At 41.7% G+C, this 24,175-nt stretch overlaps 1 protein-coding gene across 4 annotated transcripts in view; it reads right to left on the bottom strand.

Annotated features, from left to right (window-relative positions):
* DIAPH2 (diaphanous related formin 2) overlaps positions 1-24,175 on the bottom strand; it is an 829,633-nt gene that overhangs the window by 759,790 nt on the left and 45,668 nt on the right. For all 4 annotated transcript variants that reach the window (XM_075008062.1, XM_075008063.1, XM_075008060.1 and 1 more), the window contains one exon: positions 8,361-8,465. In XM_075008062.1, the coding sequence (XP_074864163.1) occupies positions 8,361-8,465 (105 nt within the window). The remainder of the gene's footprint in view (positions 1-8,360; positions 8,466-24,175) is intronic.

Genomic DNA, 24,175 nt, shown 5'->3' with positions numbered 1-24,175 from the left:
TGCATTTATGGTAGCATTTTTAAAAAATATCATCTCCGGAATAAATTAAAAATGAAGTCACAAAGCCGCTGACAAAGTCAAATGCCCTTACCAGAGTGGAAATGGGATGGAGGAGATGAACTACACCTATGCCAAACTTGTTGACTTTAGATTTTGTATTAAGTACATTATCACTTAAGAATCTCCAGTTATCACTTCAACAATTGACAGTTTCTTGTCCCAAGACCAGGACCAGTAATATACAAATTATTATATAGCTGGGAACCCTGATTTGCACAGTTGCACCTCTCACTATGGGAATGCTTATATTTACAAATAGTTTATTAATCCATTTAGCACCATACCAAACACCCCAAATTAGTAAAATAGAGATAATACTGAATGTACTTCTGCATATCTATATAATCACAAAATCTCCTGTAGCACAATTTGAAATATTAGTCATCTTTCTCACCACCATCATATTGTCCATCACCACAAGTGGACATTATTCTGGCACCCCCCAAGGAATGGATCTCTCTCTCCTATTGCCCCTAAGCTGTGATGCCATTTTTATAACATGACACACAGAAGCCCTTAGGTTTGATGCACATTGAGGGGGGAATTTTTCCCCTTTTCCTAATTTGTGCTTCCTCATTTTATGATGTTAGTGTCTTTTTCCTGTAGGTAAGAATATCACTCATCTTAAATTACTATCATATGTCTACTTGTTACCATAGCCCCTTTCTGGTTAAAATATCACATTCATTATTTCTGTTCTAACTGGTTATTTCAGTTCCTTCCAACTTATGATGGACCTGTTAAGTTTAAAAGGGTATATACTTAGGAAAGCCACCATACCAGTCTGTTTCAATTCTTCCTCTATATTAAAAAGGTCACTACCATGTATAGACACTATGCCTTAGCTCAAGATCATTTAGCTATCCAGGTGAAAAGATTGCTAACATATGTACCTCTAAGTTTGCTTTAGCTCAACATACAGGAATTGGCCTGCAAGTCCAAAAGCTTATAAAACCCTATGAATAAAACAAATCAAATCTGTAAGAAAATCAACATACAAAAAAGATATATAGACAAACAAGCAGACTAGCCTATCGGTTACAAGCTAAAGAGGGCAGGCCCACAAAACATGTACAGTAAGCAAAGAGAGGGTATAAAACAAAAAGGAAATAAGGCAAATGAAAATAGCAAGCTTCAGACTGGAAGCAGTAACTAATAGAAACTCTAGAGCATGGGCGTCCAACCTTTCAGCTTGCCTGGGCCGCGTACAAAATATATAATATAGTTAATGTATATAAATCACATAATAATGTTAAAAGTTTACGATCTTGTGGGGCCGCATTACTAGCTGTCCAGGGCTGCATGCGGCCCGCAGGCCACAGGTTGGACACGCCTGCTCTAGAGTGTCATTCCAGAGGAACGAAATGGAGTGCCAACATGCCCTCAAGATCAGGGCATGAAGGTATACAGACCACAGAGCAACCACATAGACACTGCTACCTGTGCTCCTGGCAAAGGCAAATAGATCCCCAAAACAGACAATCCAGAAGGACAATTTGAACAAAAAACTTCTTCACACCATAATTAAAATGCTTAAATGTGATGTCTTTTGAGATTACAATAATTCTGAATAAAAAAAGTCTTACACTCCAGGTTTTTAAACTTTTCTGTACCTCAACTAGTCTGTAGAAATATTATGTATCGTACCACGATAGGAGAAACTTTTGAGCAAAAACCATTCAGTTCAGCTTTTAATGGATGGATCTCAACAGTAACAACACAATCTAGAGAAGACAAAACTAGTAAACCTATCCATCTAAAACGGCACAGTTTTTAGGTCATTTATGTTTTGGATTAAAGAATCTTAACAAGACTGCTAGACATTGGCAGACAAAAAACCCTGAATGTTTAGTTGCAGTAGTGGCTGTTCCAAGAGCTTTTACCACTAATATGCCTTTTACTTCCAGAAAAGGGCTGACAGCTGAATTGTCTGAACTACTTGCTGCAAACCACGAGCCCTCTGAACCTCATTTGTGTGCTTTAACACATGAAACTGGTGGCAACTTAGATCTGACTCATCACTGGTAACAAATTATTCTACACAGTCACTTGCAAAGCATTTGCAACCTCTCTGCAAATCAGCCAAGGTGCCATCTACTTATGCAACACAGAATTAACACACAAAAGACACAGACACTAAGGGTATGTCTACACTATAAAATAAGGTCAAATTTATCAAAGTCGAATTTGTAACACTGGATTTTGTAAAGTTGAAGCCGAGTTTCTCCACCTGCCCACTGAAAAAAAGTCAACTTACTGCATCCCCACTAATCAAAGTCTCACTGTTACAGGAGCGAATGGTGGGAACCCATCCCTCAGTTCCCTGAGCCCCGTTGCATTCTGTGATTTTTTGGTGCTTCATTATGGGAAATAATTCCTCATAAGCAGTTGTGGGAATGTGATATCATCCCATACTGCATTGCCCTCAAAACAAATGGCCATTTTTCACACATCTCTTTCCCTAATGAGATATTGTTGGAGTTGTCTAAATCAGATTTTTTTCAACCTAATGTGCCATGATAGCACGCACTTTCATCCTTCCAGATTGCACTGCCGTTATTCCCCGCCTTTTGAAGCCAAAGCAGCCAATTTTCAAAAGGAAATTAGGAAAAGTGGGGAATCCCAAAGAGCATTGGTGTCCAGTGGTTAGCATCTCTCAGAAGAAGAGACCATACATTCATTTACACCAGGCCAGAACTGGGCCCCTTAAAGGGCTACAGGCTCTTTGGATCCAAGCCTGGCATCTATCAATTCTAGCTGAAAACCAATGGCCCCCTTGGGGGAAGGAATGCCAGAAGAAACGTGTACAGCAGCCAAGAGGATTGGCAAAGGTGTTTAGGCTACAATAATCTGTGAGCCTTTCCCTGTTCTGACCTGTGACATGCTAAAAGGACCCTCACTGTACGATGTCAGTGGATTTTTAAACTGAATATGAAAGCCTTTTATGTTACTGTTGTACATAGTGGCACCAATTCTTGTGCTACGTCGGCCAAGCGAGGCATCTAATGAAAGCTGGTAATGCCCTGAACCTATGACACTTGTATGTTTGTACCATGTTGGTATGTGAAGTTACAGATATTGCCTCTGTAGCTGTATCAGAAATGTTTTAGAGACAAGAGGACACAATAGGAGGCATGGTCTCCTCCCCAGCTGGGGTGATGGACTAAACAGACAGACAGATGCCTAGACATCCAATACACATCTCAGGAATTTGGGACTGTCACCTGGAACACAGGCAATGGCACAGTGCCACAGCAGCCCCCCGGTCAGGTGGTAGCCCATGACCTATGGGAGAGGAAAGGAATTTTCCCTACGCACGGAAAATTAGAAGATGGGATGGGACCATCTTTGTTCTTTCAGTCTTCATGAATTAAACCTGTTTGGACTGGGGGCTCATCCATCAAAAGCATGCTTACAGAGACTTTCAAGAAATCAGCATATAACATCGCTGGCCTGCATCAATAACTGTGATTTATGTATGTAATGTATCACTTTAATAATTTTTCCTCTCTTACCCTGTTCTCTTTCTTCCTTTGTTAATAAAGGTGCTCAGGTTCTCAGGCTTCAATTACCTGAGCACTTGTGCAGCAAACAGAACACTAGAGAGATTGTGTGACTTCCCCGAGCCACAAGCTTTGGGAAGCAAGGGGTGCGGGGGCCAGCCCACAATTCAGCATCAGCCAGGGCCAGCCCCAATCCTCTGGAGCCAGGGGATCATGAAACTATCATTAGCATGGAGTAGGCACCAGGCTGTAGGCAGGACAGCCCACGATTCAACATTGGCCAGGGCCCCCAGGTGATAGCCATCTAGGCCACAAAAATTTTTATCACTGGGGAAGACTTTCCCCACTGGCAGCAGAAAGGCCTCAAATTTTAGCTGCCAGGGGAGACTTCTCCCCAGCAGCAGCAATGCCCCAAAAATCTTAGCTGCTGGGGTAGACTTCCACCCGGTGGCAGACAGGCCCCGAAAACATTTTTAGTAGGGGGCTAGATGAAGCATTACTCCTGGATGGCTGCAAGCCCCTGAAACTCTCTCCTGCCCTTGTAGCCCTATCTGCATGCAAATCAGGACATAGTGCTGCCTTCTATTGGGTGAGGAGCTAGCCACATGATGTGGTTCCATACAGGAAAGCCCCCTGACTGTGTAGTGCTTGCAGAGGAAGGAGGGCAGTGCACACAAAGGTAGACACTGAGAACAAGTTTCTTGGCCTCTTATGTAAACATGACTCCCCCCCTCCCCCCTCCAACAGCCTTAATGCCATGTGGTGCAGTGGCCAGGGCCAGGCAGCATAGAAAAAAATACCAAGTGTAGAGACAGAACCATGAACTCTATGCTGGGGCTATTTGTAATAGGTAGATTCGCTCACAGCGCTAACAGCAAAGAAAGAAAGAAAGTTTCTCAGCCTGTCATATAAACATGACCACACAACCACAAATTTCCTGTCCCAAACTGAAATTCACGGTCTTCCTGTTACCTAATTTCTGCACACCTGGAAAGCAGCGGCCAGAGCGGAGCTTCGTAAGTTACACAGGAGACACCTCTACAGAATAATAAATACCATTTTAAAACATTATGCTTCCACACTGGCCTTTATTAGAACTTTTAAATTCGAACTTCATACTACACCCACCAGGTTCCAACAATATTATGACAGATAGTGCTCCCTAAATCGAGCTAATGGTATTTACAGTGAAGACAGTCACGTGGTAATACCTAGCTAAGTGCCTCCAATTTCAATTCATCTTGTAGTGTAGATGCAGCCTAAGTGGCAAAAAACATGGTGAGAGGAGGAAGAGGACGATGACCATCAAGCAAACAAAGCAAACTGATGAAAGTAATACTTAAAGAGATAAATGGCACTGTCTTTGAATTCATTGTTACATTTTTCTCCTTTTAATCAACTACTGTAATGGCCATAGAAAGGTTATGCAATTATCAGAGGCACCTTAAGGACCCTCAACAGGCAAGCCATTAAAATCATCAGCTCTTAAGTTATTTTATGTACAAAAAATATTTTATGTGATTTAACCCAAAAAAAAAGTTAGGGACACAAACAAATGTAACCCCAAACAAGTTATCAATATACATCTACACTTCATGTTTAGTTTACAAATTCCATTCAGGTGTTCGATTTCAATAGGCAATTGCCTATTTTAAAGTTTATAGGTGAGCTAGAGCACAGTATTTTAAAAAGAAGCATTTCAGACATCTCTAAAACATCCATACTGAAGGTTGAACAAGGTTTCAAAATGGAAATTTCTCTGAAGATTCTTCTGGGAAAAACAAAGTATACTTCACATTTTATTTAAAATCAACCTGCAAGCTTATACTACACTTCTTCATGCTGTGTAACATGCTGTAATAACGTTTAAGTTTCTTATAATGCAAACAAAAGCTGTTAGGCATGAAACCTTAGCCATGCTTTACAATGAAAGTCCTAAATTATGTCCATTATTTAAAAAAAACTTAACAGCTTTAGGAAAAATGCCACTTTTATAAAATATTTCTGAAAAGCATTATTTCTTTACATTCCCGTAGAGATATTCTCCATTCCTTCTACAAGTAAATTTAACAACATGTAACTGGTTTTCCTCTTGCTTGGACTGAAACTGCATTTGATTTTTAATGATCTCTAACAAGAAAGAAGTTTTAAAGCATCCTAATTAAACATAACTATGGTCCCACACCTAGTTCACACAGAGTATCACCGTATCATTTTCAAAATAGTGGAATATTACAGCTTGTGCATCAGACGACTACAGTACACTTATCACTATGTGATGCCTTAAACTCCAGGTTTTTCACTCCTTGAAGGACAAACTTTAAAGTTTCATATCTGTTTAACAAAGCAAAGGCAGGTGAGGTTTTCTTTCAATCCCTATTCACACATTTCACGGGTCAGCTCTCCTCAAAGTGAAAAGGATAATCATGTACGTTTTTTTCCAAGAAAAAAATCATTTAGCTTTATGTGTGGGTCTAGTGTTGCTAAGAAATCATCTTAAATCAAAACTGTATATAGTAACAGTGTACTGATGAAAATCTCTTCAGAATAATCTGCAGACTGAGTCTCCACACTTTATAAGCAGACTCCATAAACTAAAAAGCTTACTTACCAATTCATTTTAATAAAAAATACAATTATTCACAATTAGTTATCTGTATTTTGCACTCAGACATAGCTTATATAGAATTACTAACATTTCTGCCTTTAGGCATTACACTGAATATACAACTAGGGTTTCCCAAAGCATTTTACTACAAATAACTTGAGGACAAAATATGGGAAAATATATGTCAGAATATCCCCCAATTCTATTTAAACTATGCTAATGGCAAATTTCACTTATCACTTAAACATATTTCTGCTCTTGGATACCAAAAGCAAATTTAAAAAACATACTGTTCCTTTGCTCTGGCTCTGCTACAATGTGTTGCTTAAAGTTGTTTGACATTCAGAAAACAGCTTGCTTAGAAATACAATGTACAGCAAATATAGGAAAGAAATCCAGGCAAAACATTTGTAATTTACAGTGGAATTACTATAGAAGTTTCATATAAGATTCAACTCTTGTAACATCTTTTCACATCAAAAAGAAAGCACTTATCAGTTTTCATTTTTTTTAACACATAAAAGGTATTATGGTCTACTGAGACAGTCTTACCGAGCAGTAATTTTCCTACAATTGAGAAATATGAGATTTCACCCATTTGAGACTGTACTGGACCTCCTATTCAAATAGATGTCCAAGAACAGATGGTCTCTCTCTTTGACCAACCTTATTTGGACATTGCTAAACTAAAGATGGACCATACTGTGGCCTTTTTGCATACATCCACATATTTCTAATTGACCATGTTTAAGGCACTGCAAAGTGGTGATCTATGGATCCACTAATACTAGGCATTTATGAGCATGGAAAGGAGCATGAAAATTCAACATTGAAGACTGAGAGCCACGTATAATTCTTCCCAGATATAGTGCTATTTTAACTTGGAACAGAATGTTTCTCACTAGAGCCAGAATACCTAGTGCTCCCACCAAGCCAGCTATAACACTTAACTAAATTAACAAGTTGATGCTTTACCTAACTTCGATCCTACAGCAAACTCTGATATCCAGCATCCTCAGGACTGAGAGGTTGCCAGATAATCAAATATACTGGATAATCGAGAGGACTCACACTGTGCAGAGAATAGAGGAGCCTGATGGCTGCACTCACGTGCCACACGGAGGGATGCAGGGACACAGAGGGAGTTTGTCTCAGTCAGCCTCCAGGGTGGCTGGGGAGGAAGGATGAGTCCCATTCGAGAGGTGGCCAGGAGAGCAAACATGTGCAGCGCCCTCGAGGAACCGCACACCCCTGTGCTCTGGGGCCTGCCGTGAGGGCTCCTCAGACATGCTGGACCACAGCGGAGGGTCTGGGTATAGCAGGGGCAACCCATTCCTTCCTGCAGGCACCGCTTATCCACTCCCCCAGGGGCTGTCCCAGCTCTCTCCGCAATGAGGAGACTGCACTACTGCAGGGCCCTCCAGACACAAGCAGGTGAATTAGCCCCTGCATTCACTGCCCCGTTGTCACCCACACAGCAACTGCATTCCCCCTTACATATATGTGCCTGGGACCCTGCCCCCTGACCTTCATGTCCTGGTCCTTTTTCCAGACGGTCTCAAATGCTAGCATCAAGGAGCATACCACCATGATCCACAGCATCCATGCTTCTGGTCCCGCTGTGACCCCCCACCCGCCAGCACACATGGCCAGTGCCCTGTTCCCTGAGCCCATCCCACGCAACAAATGCCTGGGCTCTGCTCTGTGTCCCTCTGCGAGGAGTCCGAGTGCAGTCTTCAGGCTCCTCTGATCTCTCCATGCTCACACCTGGCATCCCCTGATCAGAGTACCCGGCTCTGAGTTATGCCAGTTATTCAAATATCAGTGAAATAAGAGTTTACTGTATTACTTAATAATTTGACAATTCCATGTTTTCATCAAGTTGCACTGATTACCCTAGAAGCAGTAGATTTTGAAGTCTGTCTGGCTTTCAGTGAAGTACACGTTTCAGTATAATTAAAGTTTTTTTTATATATATATATATATATATATATATATATATATATATCTCAGTAAACAATCTGTCGACAGTTGATCACACTTCGCAGTTTATTATGCACAATGGATTTCTAAGCATTCTGAAAAGATAACTGATGAAAAAGATTATTTAATCGAAAAAAGCATGAAGCACATAAAGCCAAGCTTATTGTTCTGGTCTATCTTGGGGATAAAAATAATCAACTACTTACAGATTTAGCAGTTGCAGAAATGTATTGGACAACCATCTCATGTTTTGTGGTGAAGTCCTTATTTCGTAAAGGAGCTTTACGTTCTTCATTTAAGTTCATGTCTTCCTGTGAATGAGCAAACATAAAATGATGACTGCATTTATTTCAGTTTTAATTATTTTCGCCAGTACAGATACTCCTGGTCTCATAAAAGTACTTCACCTTTGAAAACTAAATTGAATCAGATGCTGTGTACCTACTTAAAATATTGCTAATCCAGCCAATCTTCTTACAGTCCTCTGAATTCTCATAGTTAAAAGTATGAAGTTAAAATTAATTATGTTTTCAATTTTCATTTAAAATTTTTCTATGCCAACTTACAACAATAAGCCTTATGTTCAACACAGCTGACAAAGCAGTACCATTCCCAGAAATAAAAATAAATTTAAAAAAAAAGGTAAATTTGAATCCATTTCATTTTAGTGGCATAAAAATGTGTCACTTCAGACAAAATTTCTTCAGTATTAGTAAGAATTTCAGACATTTGACACCTTAATCAAGTTTGTGATTTTCTTACACAGACCAGATTCCCATAACCAGGACCAAAAGCTTGCTTCCCAAACCACTGTCTAACCATTAACAGTTGAGATCATCCCTAACCAATTCAGGAACAACAGTCTCAGTGGCGTCAGGCCACATTCTCTGAACAAACGTCTGATATCAGAACACTCATGCTTCCCAGATTTACAGAGGTTCTTATATTGTAGAGTAGTTTACATCCGCCCAGTGCATCCTGAGAGTTGTTGCCGTTTTCACTGCCTGCATGTAAACCAAGTGCTGAACTTGTTTTCCCAGCACATATGTGCTTGTTGGCTAAGAAAATTTAGGAAAATGTATATAGAAATAAATGTAAAATCTCCATTCTGATATCCTCATTAGCATTCAGTTTACAAAGTGGGTAGAATATAAAGACCTCACAGAATATGAAGCATGATTTACAGAAATCTTTTGTTTAAAAAAAAATTGTATTTTCTACCCTGTAGCCCATCATCTTAAATCTTGACCAGAATGCAATGACAAACTCCCAAGTCCCACACAAAGGCTGGCCTTAGCATACAAAATCTAACACTGGTTTCTGCTCTTTTGCCTCTTAATGCTGTGCACTATTGCCATTCTCTGTTGGTAGCAGTCATTCTGGCATTCTCCAATGTTACCAGGTAGGTGGATGTAAGGGAGGTAACTGTTAGTGAAATCAGCTCTCCCATCAATCTCCTAAGGGAAAGAAGTCACTGGCTGCTTCTACATATGCCACCTCAGGTAATGAGGCAATTCAAACCAGGCTAATGAGGCTCTAACATGCATATTCAGTGCCTCATTAGCACAATGGCAACCATGTGAATTTCAAAGTGCAAACTTTGAATTGCAGATTGACAGTGTAGATGGGGGCAGCTCGGAAATAAGCTCCCCACTTTGACATTCCCTTACTCCCACAAAACTAGATCAGAGAATGTTTGCAGTCTGTCCTATATACATGGTGTGTGGGCACTGTTGGCTCATGAGATGGCATATACACGATGTTAGTTGAGAAACAGGAGAATGTGCCCATGACTCTGAAAGTAATGTGGTTAGGCCCAGTGATGTTATCTCCAGAATAGAGATGGTTGGTGCATAACACTGCACGATTAGTATCTTCCTCACTTTGGTGTAGAATCTGGGTGTGATGATGCGTTTTGATACTGCTGTCCACTCCAGTAAAGTGCTAGATGCCTCTCTTGAGAGCAACAAGCCCATGCCTTCTATGTGAGGTTCACCCTCTTCATGTCCTCAGTAGATGAGGGTTTCACCTGTTGCCAGGAATAAATGCCCAGATTGTGTCCATCTTGTCTCACACAAGCCCAAAACTGCAAGCTTGTACTGTTTCATCTCCAATACAATCTGTGTGGCCTTCCCCACTTGATACATGGTCCAGACGTTCCACATACCAAACTGAGTAGATGTTCTGGGTGAAAGAAGGGTCATCTGTGGGGCAGCTTCCTTTTGGCTTTCCCTACACTTCATACTCAGAGCAGATTGCCAACTCCTCCAAGACTTGTATAATTGTAGGGTTCTTTGTAGATGTTTCTGTAACAAGAGCTGTGTGGTTTTTTTTAAATGGATAGGATTTGTTAACCTTACATGAACCCTTTTTACCACAGGGGAGAGGTCATCCAAATTTAACTGGTCTCTACCCTTTGCCATGTCCAGTTTGAGTGACCCTTCCAGGAACTGTAGTTGTAGCTCCCACTGGCATAGCTCTCTGCATCCTTGAGATGCACAAGCCACCTCACCACAAAGCATGGATCATAAGGTGGATGGAAGGAACAATTTGAAGAATTACTGAACCACCCTCCCCACATGGAACCTCTGGAGTTACCACCTGCAAATATACCTCTGCAAATTAACATCACAACACCTGCAAAACAAGAAATCAGAAAAACCACTGAAAAGCACCTGGTCCAGACAACATCCCCACAGAAGCAACCAAGCCAGGTTGCAAGACCTCAGTCAGCATGATATACAATCTATTTGGGGAAATGTAGGATACGGAGGAGATCCCCCAAGACTTCACACATGGCTACTCTATCAAGCTTTCAAAGCAAGACAACTTGAAGGAATGCAAGAACTGGAGGGGCATAACAATCCTGTCTATTCCAGAAAAAGTGTTGAATAAGATTCTCCTGGAGAGAATGAAAACAGAAATAGACAGCTCAGCTCAGGGAAGAACAGGCTGGCTTCTAAAGCAAGAGATCTTGTACTGATCGAACATCAGCTAATAGTGATCATAAAACAGTTGCTTGAGTGCAAATGCCCCGTGTACGAAACCTTCACAGTCTTCAAAAAAAGCCTTGAAAAGCATTGAGACACATCTTGGGGAAAATGCTGCAACATCATGACATCTCATCCAAAATTAACAACCTGATTCATTCAACGTACAAACCCTCGACATGCCAAGTTATTCACAATGGTGTCTTGACAGAATCCTTCAGCACATTCTCAGGAGTGTGACAAGGGTGCCTACTGTCACCTTTCCAGTTCTTGATTACAATGGACTGGATTATGAGCAGAAAAGATGCCCAACAATGAGGTATCCAGCAGACACTTTTCTAACTGCTGATTTTGCTAATGTCACCCTTCTTTCACACCAAAATGAAAGCATGGAAGAAAAGGTTGTAATACTAGACAAGACTGCATCAATGACTGGACTGAGCATTAACCAGGGAAAGACCAAGACAATGAGGATCAGCCAGTCCAAAAACAGCACCATCATACTGGGAGGGGATGACCTGGAAGATTTGGAGCAATAAATAGTATCACCTACTTGGAGAGTATCATGGGCAGAAACTACAGAGAAGGGTATCAATGGCAGGACAGGGAATACAAAAGCTGTATTCAAGGTTCTTTGTCCCATATGGAGTTCACAAATAATACATGCAAAGACAAAACTGAAGATCTTCAACACAAATATGAAGAGTGTGCTCTTCTATAGATGGGAGACTTGGTGTACTAAAATACCTTCAAATCAAAAACTACAGATGTTCATAAACAGATGCCTGAGGTACATCCTTCACATCAAATGGCAAGACTATCACAAATGACGAGCTTTGGAAAAGAGCATGACAAGAACCACTTGACGGTCAAATCAAGAGAAGAAAGTGCGGATGGCTAGGCCACACTCTCAGAAAACCAACATCCAACAGTCTGTCAAGCTCTCAAAGGGAACCCGCAAGGAAAAACACTGAAGAGGATGACCTCGGACAATGTGGAGGAAGCTCTCGAGTGTGAAGGACAACAGCTGGGGTACATCTGAAGTCAGCTAGAAGTTTTGTCCTAAGAGAGAAGTGGAGGAGACTTGGATATGACCTATGCTCCACTCAGTGTACAAAACCAAGTCAAATAAGTCACTGCAATAAAACAAACAAACAAAGCAATAAGGTTGCTGAGACAGAGATCCAGCCTTTGAGGATTAAAGATATGAAAGACTGAAGCCTGTTAGGAACTCCAAATGAGCCTCCAGTAATCTTAGATGTATTTGTAGATTCTTTAAATGTTTACAAGTTTCCTCTGTGTTCAAGTGTGTTGTCATGGCTCCTTCCCCACTCTAGCAAGACAAATGCAGAAGTGGGGGCCAGCAAAAGTACCTCCAAAACCTTATCTACCAGGTTTTGGTATAAACTTCCCACCCCGAAATCCTAAAAACCTTAGATTTTGGGGATAAAATTCACTGCCACCACCCAAGTAGTAATAAGGAAACCAGGGAGAGACTACTTGGGAAATCTCAGCCCCAAAAGTGAAAAACCAGGACACAAACATTAACCAATACCAGGTTAATAAAGAGAGAACTTTTATTACTACAACAATATTCATATTGCAAGCCTCATGACTAGATGGAAGAGTCACAAAGTAAAACACATGGGGCGTCTCTACCATGGGCCTAGAACTTGGTTACAAGGAGAGTAAAAGAACATTTCCAAGAAGTGCACAGACATCAGATCCCACTTCCCAAACCATAAAACAATAAAGCCTAAAGGACTTATCTAAACTTTACCCTACTTACAGAAGATTGGAGGGAGATATTCTGTCTCCCCCCCTCATGGCTGGAAAAAACAAGAAGGAACAGAGGACAGAAAAAGGGTGGAGCCAAAAAATTCAATTCTTACCTACATTCCTATAGGCCAACCCCACCTGGCTAAGGAGGTTAACCCTTTTACTCCCAGGCTGCTGGCTAACCCTCATGATCATGACACGTGTGTGTTCTTTTGAAAAACTGGCACAATTAATTCATGCAGAGGCAAGGGACTGGAATGTAGACCGGCTGTCAATTACATAGTGAAGCACAATGGGACTGCAAATCTGAACCCTTCCTCTGGACCTAGACACATGAGAAAGCTTTCCTCCAGACCACAAAAAGGGTCAAAACATATTTACCCTCAAATTGTGGCAGCAGTTAAAGGGATGGATTTTATCCCTCAACTTTATAGTACAATGAAGCAAATGGTAGGCAAAGTTTTAATGAACATCCTCAGTAGCAATTCATATATTTGACTCCCACTATTTTTGGTAACATGGGGTGTTTGGTCATATTTTAGGGGACATCATAGTTGTAAATAAGCTGACAATCAACTTGATAAACTATGACTATTTTATTAAAGAAAAAAGATTAAAGCAACAGTAACTGAAGTAACCAACAAGGAGGAAGCCGTGCTAGTCTATACACTATCAAAACAAAAAGCAGTCAAGTAGCACTTGACTGCTACAAGACTAGCAAAATGGTTTATTAGGAGAGCTTTTGTGGGACAGACCCACTTCTTCAGACCATAGCCAGACCAGGACAGACTTAATATTTAAGGCACAGAGAACCAAAAATGGTAAGCAAGGAGGACAAATCAGAAAAAGATAATCAAGGTGAGCAAATCAGAGAGTGGAGAGGTGGGGGAAAGGTCAAAAATTAGACTGAGCCAAGTATGCAGACAAGCCCCTATAGTGACTCAAAGTTCTCATCACGATTTAAACCATGTGTTAATGTGCCAAAGTTGAATATAAAAGCCAGCTCAGATGTTTCTCTTTCCAAAACAGTGCGATAATGTCTTTTCTGTAACACACATACCTTTAGGTCATTCAGAGAATGTCCCATTCCATTAAAATGTTGACTAACTGCTTTGTGGATCTGGAGTGTTTTGATGTCTGTTTTGTGCCCATTGACCCTTTGTCTAAGGGACTTAGAAGTCTGTCCAATACACAAAGCATCTGGGCATTGTTGGCACATGATGGCATATATGATGTTAGTAGAGGAGCATGAGAAAGTGCCCATGATTCTGTGAGTAACCTGGTTAGGTCCAGTGATGGTATTTCCAGAGAATATATGTGGACAAAGCTGGCAGTGGGCTTTGTTGCAGGGAAAAGGTTCCAGGACTGGTATTCCTGAGGTAGAGACTGTAGCTGTTAGTGAGGATCCTCATGAGGTTGGGAGGTTGTCTGTAGGAGAGAACAGGCATGAAGTAGCCACTGCTACATCTTTTCCGTAACCTCTTCTGTCAGAAGTTTTTAAACAGATTACTCAGAGAATAGATGAGACTGTTAGGGAAGCTCTCTGTAGAAGAAAGGCAAACAAAAACACTTAATTGTTCAAATCCCAAGGGAATCCTGTTAGTGCATCTTAGATTGCTAAAAAGAAATGTATTGATAGGCAAAAGTGTTTCATTTAAAGATAGGTGAGGCTTATTTGGCTTATCCTGTCAAGAACCACTTATGAACAGGCAAAATGTGTTTTACGAAACCAAAATATATAATTCAGTTACTTAAAAGAAACCATTCAAGGACCTTCTTGAGACAGAAAAATTAGTTAATGAAGAGTCTTATCATTCAAGTTAAATCCACAATTTTCTGTATGACTGAAGACTGCTTATGTCTCAAACAAAATGGCTTAGACTATGTATTCGTGGGTAACAGAAGCTTTTACTGTCAAACTGACATAGTATTTTAATTTCTCATTAAAATCATTTCAAGAAAAAAAAACCTAAATTCCTTATTCTAGTACTGTACCGACATTAGTCCTGTTCGTATGGATTCCAGAGAAAATGTCTAAATACGCATGTATATTTGGAACCACCAAGGTGATTTGAAACATGAATGGGTGAAAAAAATGCCTTATCACAAATATTTGAGATGTGCAGACAGCACAAGATTCTACTTTTGACTACATGCTAGCATTTTTCTTTTTTATTGAAACTAAATCCAAAATGGTTATAGGAACCTAAATCCAAATCCTAGGACTTTTCCTTGAAACAAAGCCCGCTACCAGCTTTGTCCACATATCTAGTCTGGGGATACCATCACTGGACCTAACCAGGTTTGTGCCTGTGATTCTGTGACTCATGTTCCTCAACTAACATCATATATGCCATCATGTGCCAACAATGCCCAGATGTTTGTCGACTGGACAGACTTCAAACTCTCTTCGACAAAGAGTTAATGGGCACAAAACAGACAAAAACACTCCTGGATCCACAAACCAGTCAGCCGACATTTTAATGGAGTGGGCCATTCTGTTAATGACTTAAGAGTCTGCATCTTACTGAAGAGGAATTTTCACACTACTTTGGAAAGAGAGCCTGCTGAACTCTCTTATATTCAAATTTGACACATTAACACGTAGTTTGAATCGGGATGCGAATTTTCTGGGTCATTATAGGGGCTCTTTTGCATACTTGGCTTAATTTAACTCTTGACTTCCCCCTGCCCGCCCCTCTACTGTCCAATTTGCTCACTTTGATAATTTTTTTTTTCTGATTTGTCAACCTTGATTACTATTTTTGGTTCTCTATGCCTTAAATATTGAGTCTTTTCTGGTATGGCTATGGTCTGAAGAAGTGGGTCTGTCCCTCAAAAGCTCACCTAATAAAATTATTTCATTAGTCTTTAAAGTGCTTCTTTACTGTTTTTCTGTTTTGATAGTATATAGACTAGCATGGCTTTCTCTCTGTTACCAAATCCAAAAGTAGCTCTTATCCTTTATTAGGCCAGGCTTGAAACCACAACACAAAGATTCCATGAAAGCACTACTTTACAGTATTAATTAAGGAACCATATATTAATGTTTACAATTGTTTTCCTTTCAATTTTATTTAAATGTAGGAGATCAACATTCAATGCTAGTTATTTACTCTCACTAGCTACACAACCTCAAGACAGAGAGCCACTACATAGACCCTCAATGAGCTAAGCCTAAGTCTGATGGCTAGATAAGCAACAAGTACTTCCAGATCATGTGGATACGAGTCCCAGTTGGCTGAAGTCCCCCTGACAAAATTTCCATTTTACTCAGTAGTCCTTTCTGGTAGAAGGTTACCTACAAACTGAGTAAGATCTGTTGAATAGCCACTGAGCAATGCTCTCTCTCGCCACACAAGCACACAGCAGCCAAACAGCAAAATGCAAGGACCCGAGCAAGAGATGCAACATGTAATCATTGTTCTGTCTGAGCAGGTCAGGATGGTATATAGGAGGCTGAACTGACAGTGCAGTATAACGCAAGGACCTGAGCAAGAGATGCAACATGCAATCATTGTTCCGTCTGAGCAAGTCAGAATGGTATATAGGAGGCTGAACTGACAGTGCAGTATAACCAAGAGTCACTCAGCTATGAGTGAGCAATGAGCATGAGTCACAATAGGAGTAAAAGCACAGAGGAGAGTCAACTGCCAGCTCGAGTGGAAGATGTTGGTCACGGAGGCCAGACTGAGGCCCTCAGAGCCGAACAGACATTACCTCTCACCCACTTTAGCGAACAGGTCTACCTTGCGAATGCCCCAAGCTGACTTGCAGAACATAGAATACCTATACTTGGTCAGAACAATGTTCCATTTAGCCCAGTGTCTAGTCTTCTGACGGTGACCAATGCCAGATGCTTCAGAGGGAATGAACAAGGAAATTATCCATCTCCTATCCTCAGATGCCAAATTATAAGTGTTCTCAGACTTCTGACTGCAAGAGCACAGAGATGCATTCCTGATTGCCCTGAGTAAGTCACTGAATGGAGCTATTTCTTATGAGGTTAACTAACTGAATTCATAGCTTTGGCCTTCACAACCCCAAGCAACAAGTTCCAAAGACTGACTCTGCATCATGTGAATCAGCACTTCCTTTTCTGTTTTAAACTTGCTGTCTAGCAATCCCATTAAACCCCTACTTCATGTGTTACACATGAAGATACACACACTTCCATATTCCCTTTCTCCACATCATTCACAGTGTCTATCATACCCTGCTTTAGCTGTCATTTTTCCAAGCTGAACAGTCCCAGTCTTTTTAGTTTTTCCTTGTATGGAAGCTTATGATTTGTTGCCCTTCCCTACACCTTGGCCATTTCTAATACATCTTTTCTGAAATGGGGTGACCAAAACTTCATGCAGCATTCCAGGTGTGGGCATACCATGGACATACATATTATGATATTTTCTGTTACCTCTCCCTTTCTTGACAGTTACTAACATTCTCTTTGCCTTCTTCACCAATGCTGCAGATTAAGCAGGTACATTCAGAGAACGATGCCTGATGATGACAAGGTTTCTTTGGAGGGTTAACAGCTAATTTAGACCACATCATTTTATGTATATATTTTTGGATTTAAGTTTTCCAATTTGCATTATTTAGCAATTGCTAGTATTGAATTTCATGTACAATTTTGTTGATCGGACACCTCTGTAACTCTATGCGGTAAAGTTTAAACTTAACTGTCTCGAATGGTTTTGTATCCAAGGGGTAGCAGTGCTAGTCTGTATCTTCAAGAACAACAAGAAGTCCTGTGGCACCTTATAAACTAATAGATATTTTGGAGCATAAGCTTTCATGGGCAAAGACCTTGCTTTGTCAGATTTTGTATCATATCTCAACTGTGCTATTTATATACACCTCTTTCCAGATCATAAATAAATATACTGAATAGTATAAGTTCCAATATAAAAATCTCTTTACCTCTCTCCATTCTGAAAACTGTATTCCTACCTTCTCCTTCCCGTCTGTTAGCCATTTCCTGACCCATGAGATGACCCTCCCTCTGACTCCTTCACTAGTAACTCTAGAGTACTTGTTGAAATGTTTTGTCAAAGTTCAAGTGCACTATATAACAGGGGTTATCAAACTGGGGACTGGGATCCCTTAGAGTGTCCTCAGCTGTCAGCCTGTAACAAATTCCACTTCTTCTCCAGCATTTATAAGAAGTGCTCAATAGAAAAAGTGTTTCTAATTTATGAAGGGGGAGTTGCACTCAGGAGCTTGCTGTGCAAACAGGATTACTAACATAAAAGTTTGAGAATCATTGCTATATACACTGGATCAACTGTCCACATATTTGATGAACCCCTCCAAGAACTTTAATATGTTGGTGAGGCACAATTTGCCTTTACAAAAGCCACGCTGCTTCTTTCCAAGCACATCACATTTTCATCTGTGACTGTGGCATTAGTGTAATGGCAGCTGCGCCTCAAATGCCAGACCACCCATGTAATTGGTGGCCTTTGGCAACACCTCCCCCAGATCTCGAAATCCCCTTCTTCCCAAAATCAAATGGGAAGAAGGGGCTTTCAAAATCAGAAGGCCATTTCAAAAGCCCCGCCCTGCCCCCCCAACTACTTAGGCAACTTGTGTTTCAAAACGCACTTGGTCAATATTATGTGAATGAGGCATTGCATATTCACTGCAGCACCTCATTAGCATATTCTGAAGTGCCACATTACCATGGCCCCTCCGAAAGGAGGAGCTAGTGTGGCCACAGCCTGTGTGTTTGACCACTGTGTTGGTTCCAATTTGCCTGATACTGAATTTAGACTTAACACTTTTAATTGTCAGGATTGCCTCTGGACTAGTTTTTATACAAATTAACAGCAAATAAGTTTCCTCCCATCACATGGTACACAGACTTAAGTCATAGTATGAAACTACCAACTCAGCTATTTGTTATCTGAATGACTTCAGAAGTTTTAGGTGAATACCATCTGGTCCTGGTGACTTATTACTATTTATTCTATTCGTTTGTTCCAAAATCTTCTGTGCACTAGCTCCAGAATATGGAACCATATTTTGAGGTGTCACCTAAAAAGAATGTTTTGGTGTAGAAATCTCTCTAAAGTCCTCTGCAGTGAAGACCAATGCAAAGAATTAATTTAGCTTCTCCCCAGTAACCTCATCTTCGCTGAGCACTCCTTCAGCACTGCAGTCATTCAGTGGCCTTATATTTCTGTAGGCTTCCAGATTCTCAGGTACTTAGATTTTTTTTCTGCTAGTTTTTAAGTCTTTGGGTAGTTACTCTTCAGATCCCTTTTTGGTCTACTCACTTCTACTTTTACATTTGACTTGCCACAGTTTATGCTCTTATCTATTTTTCCTCCATGAGATTTCACTGCAAATTTTCAAAAGATGTCTTTTGGTCACTGAGTTTTACTCTGCTGTTTTGCCCTGGTGACACTTTTAATCCTGACTATTCATTTTACTTTGTCATATACCTCTAGTCTGAGCTTCTGTTATGCTGTTTATTAAAAGTTTCTGGCTTTCAGACATTTTTATTATTGGGCTAGTTCCTTTTAATTTCTATTTAACCAGCTTCCTTATTTTTTTGTAGCTCCCTCTTCTCACATTACATGTTACTGTGATTGGTTTCTTTTTGGCATCTGCGCCCCCGCCCCTCCAAGATGTAAAAATTATATTATGGTTATGATTGTGAATGGTATAGCCACATTCATTCTTGGACATCTTGTGCTCCCCCTAGAAATAAACCAAGATTTGTCTTGTCCCTTTTGAGTTCCAGCGTTACTTCAGAAAGCAGGCATTTATGGTGTCTGGAAACTTATCGCCGATCACCTTCGAGAGGCAACATCTATCCTGCCAATAAGCAGATAGCTGAAATCCCCATTATTGAATTTTCTATTTTTATTACCCTTCTAATTTCCCTGAGCATTTCACAGTCAAGTGATCAGCAGTATATTTCTGCTGGTATATTCTTATCAAAGCATGGAATTTCTCTCTATAGATATCCAATAGTACTGTTTGAGTCCTTTAATATTTTACTGTGTTTGACTGTGCTTCCATCCACTCTCCCCCCGAACCACACACAGTGCCTCTCCCTGACCAGCATGATCTATTTTGTTGTTTGGATATATTTTGTACCTTGATATTATAGCAAAGAAAAAAAATCACTACAGCTTGAGCATGCCAGCTGATGCAGTTTCATGGAACTCAGGCTAAAGGGCTGTTCTACTGCTGTACAGACTTTCAGGCTACACTGGAGCCCAAGCTTTGGGACGTCTGGATGTTTCATGGGGGTATTAACACGGCAACTATTGGGTGATCCATCCCACATCATTAAGGCCAACTACAGGAAGTCAGAGGTCTCAGGACACCTTGATCGTGGAGTTGCATCCCTAAATACTAAGTTGTAGCCATTAATGGCTGCACTATCTGGAGACTGCTACACTGCTTAAGTTGTATCGTTTGAGAGAATCAGACACTGTTGGAAATCAGACACAAATGTATACACTTTGGTCATGTTAGGCTCAGAGATGGAGATAACCCCGGAAAAGTTATTGTGAAGGGAAAGGTTTAGGACATCATGCTAGGAGACGATAGGCTGACGTATGGTAGATTACTGCAAAGACTCAATGTTTGAAGTTAGCAAAGGATTGGGAGGGCTTCCAAATATCCTGCTGTGTCATCACTGATACTCAGACATGAATAAGTGGATTTATCTTATTATTCATGCTTCATGTAAAGTACTATCTTAGTTGACCTTCAGTTGCTTGCATTAGCAATCACTCTGTAATAAAGCAAACCTAATTAACGGTCACATTAGTATATAAATATGTTTTAGATCATGGGAGAGGATACTCATTCATAGCAGCTCCAATCATATAAATGTGATGCTATGAAGGTCAGTGTAACCTTTTCTGAAGAAGTAATAACTTCAGTTATATCAATATCAAATTATATTTAGTACTTTGGAACACACTGCAAGACAGAAAAAAGTATTTTCACCTTTCTAACTTGCAAAAGTTTTGCTCCTGTTCAATTTGTACTGGCACACTGACTCAAGCTTCTATGTGCTAGTACTCCTTACTATTTTCAAAACTATACTAGCTTTCTGTTACGCTCCCTTGAAACACTATTACATTTCACTTTGTTGCTTGTGCTCAGCTGACAAAGTAAGAGCCTCCGGTAGATCATAATTATCCATACTTGTGGTAGTGCCAAACTGTTTTATGGTGTCTTTATGCTTTCAACTTCAACTGAGAGCTCTTCCACTCAGAGTTGGATCTGGCAAATCTGGAATCTTCACATGCAGATTCTCTGGGAGCCATGTGCAGTATATTACAATTAAGACCCTGTCCTACTTATTTGTTCCAACAGTATTCTGCTACTTCCCCCCCTCAGATGCTGCCATTTGGATGTCGCATCGACGCCCCCAGGGCCGCCATGCAGATTTTCCTGGAGGGTGTGTCTGAACTTTTCAGCTTTCTCTGAGTTTGCAGTCTTTCTGGCGTCAATGCGGGGCCTTCCAGCAGGTTTAGAGCGGTACAGCTTCTTGGGTCTCAGCTTGAGCTTGGAGCAAACTAGCGAGTGATCTGTATCACAGTCAGCACTATGATAGCTGTGTGTCAGAAGGACGTTTTTGAGGTTATTACGCCTAGTGATGACCACATCTAGTTGATGCCAGTGCTTCGAGCGTGGGTGTCTCCACGACACACTGTGCTGTGGCTTTGTTTGGAAGAATGTGTTCGTGATGCACAGATTGTGGTACATGCACAGTTCAAGGAGACGCTGTCCATTGTCATTCATTTTTCCCCACACCGAAGTGTCCTAAGCAGGAAGGCCATGAGGCCCAATCAGCTCCAACTCTTGCATTGAAGTCACCCAAGATGTACAGTTGTTCATGAGCAGGTATTTGCGCTACAGCGGCACTAAGCATGTTGTAGAACTTGTCTTTTACTTCTGGTGTGGCATACAGGGTTGGGGCATAAGCGCTGATCAGGTGGACAGGACCGGCGCAAGTTTGAAGCATGATCCGAAGAAGTCTTTCTGATCCACCCATCACTAAATCCACCATTTGTAGAAGGGTGTTTCTGACAGCAAAGCCAACACCATGCTCTCTGGGTTCTTCTTGGGCTTTACCGTGCCAGAAAAAGGTGTAGTCCTTTTCCTTTAGATATCCCGAATATGCAAGTCGCGTCTCTTGCAGTGCAGCGATATCAACTCGGAGCCTCTTCAGTTCCTCATTGATGACAGCGGTCTTTCGGGTGTCACTGATGGCCTGAAGATCTTCAGTCAAGCCGGTCAGCATGGTCCGCACATTCCAGCAAGCAAGCTTGAATTGTTGATGTTTCTCATTTCTTGTTGATTTTCTAATTGGTTTGCCTGGTGCCCAAATTTCAGTCACTTGTCAGGTTCAGGAACCTTAAGCCTCACGCACCCAGCGAGGCAGGTGAACTGTGGCGGGACAGTACCCTATTGGCTGGGGGCTGCCCAGCTTGAGGAGGGCGGTGACTGTCCAGTGAGATGCGAGGATCCCTCCCACCGTCGAAGGCAACCCCTGGCGCTCGTTCTCTACGCCAATCGAGCAAGAGCTTATAACCGGTAACTGTTGCCTCCCGTGTTGATGCAACGCTGTTCAGCGATGCCGGATACCTCTCCGGGCACGAGCCTGGGCATTTGTTATGGAGACTCTGGGCTGCCCAGACACCAGTGTCCCCCTCTCAGCTTTATTGATATAGTCCAAAGGAGAGGATAACCTCCATGTCTGGTACCAGCTCAGCTGCAGGAGTTGCCGGGACAGTGCCAGAAGTTGACACTGAACCGCCTTCGGACTACACTCCGGATTTTCTGTCAGGGTTTACTCCCTTAGCCTCTCTCTTTCCGTGGAATCTCCCTCCTAAGCGTCACCGGTAAACTGTTCGCTCGCGTCATCCTTGGCAGACTCCAGAAGATTGCTGAGAGGGTGTACCCCGAATCGCAGTGCGGATTCCACGCAGAGAGGTCTACCGTTGATATGGTCTTCTCTCTAAGGCAGCTGCAGGAGAAGTGCAGGGAGCAGAGAAAGCCACTCTACATAGCCTTCATCGACCTGACCAAGGCTTTTGACTTGGTCAACAGGGATGGTCTGTTCAAACTGCTCCACAAGATAGGCTATCCTCCACGGTTACTGAAGATGATCCAGTCGTTCCATGAAAACATGAGAGGAACCATCCAATATGACGGCGCATTATCGGATGCTTTCAGAATCAGGAGCGGCGTCAAACAAGGATGCGTGCTTGCTCCGACATTGTTCGGGATCTTCTTTGCACTCCTCCTGAAGCATGCCTTTGGATCTTCAACAGAGGGCATCTTGCTGCACACAAGATCTGATGGGAAACTTGTTTAACCTTACAAGGCTGAAAGCTAAGTCTAAGGTGCGAGAAGTCCTCATCAGAGAGATGCTGCTGTAGTGTCTCTCACAGAAGACCAGCTTCAAAAACTGCTGGATCGGTTCTCCAAAGTGTGCAAGGACTTTGGGCTTACCATCAGCCTAAAGAAGACGAACGTACTCGGTCAGGATGTTGCTGAATCCCCATCAATCAGCATTGACATCTATACGTTAGAGGTTGTCCACGAGTTCGTTTACCTCGGGTCCACCATCACTGACACCCTGTCGTTGGACACTGAGCTAAATAGGAGGATTGGAAAAGCAGCCACAACTCTGTCCAGACTCAGCAAGAGAGTGTGGAATAACAACAAGCTGTACACTCACACCAAAATGCAAGTCTACAGAGCCTGCATCCTCAGCACCCTCCTTTATGGCAGCGAGACTTGGACCCTGTATGCCCGCCAGGAAAAGAGGCTGAACGTCTTCCACTTGCGCTGCCTCAGGCGCATCCTTGGAATATCATGGAGGGACAGAGTGACCAACACTGCCATCCTCGAGCAAGCTGGAATCCCAACCATGCACACCCTCCTCAGGCAGTGTCGACTCCGCTGGCTTGGCCACATCCACAGGATGAACGATGGAAGGATTCCAAAAGACATCCTGTATGGTGAGCCTGCCTCTGGCAAAAGACCTCCCGGACGCCCCTAGTTGCGTTACAAAGATGTCTGCAAGAGAGACCTCAGAGAGGCAGACATCGAGCTGGACAACTGGGAAGATCTAGCAGACGACCGCAGCAGATGGAGGCAGGGGTTACACAAGGGCCTTCAGAAGGGCAAGTTGAAGATCAGACAGCTAGCAGAGGAGAAGCGAGGGCACAGAAAGCACAATAAGGACTCGCCAGACATCCACTACA

The sequence above is a fragment of the Carettochelys insculpta genome, chromosome 13 (assembly GCF_033958435.1).
Source record: "Carettochelys insculpta isolate YL-2023 chromosome 13, ASM3395843v1, whole genome shotgun sequence".
Taxonomy (NCBI): domain Eukaryota; kingdom Metazoa; phylum Chordata; order Testudines; family Carettochelyidae; genus Carettochelys; species Carettochelys insculpta.
The sequence above is the reverse complement of the archived record's forward strand: the minus strand, read 5'-3'. Positions and strand labels throughout refer to the sequence as shown.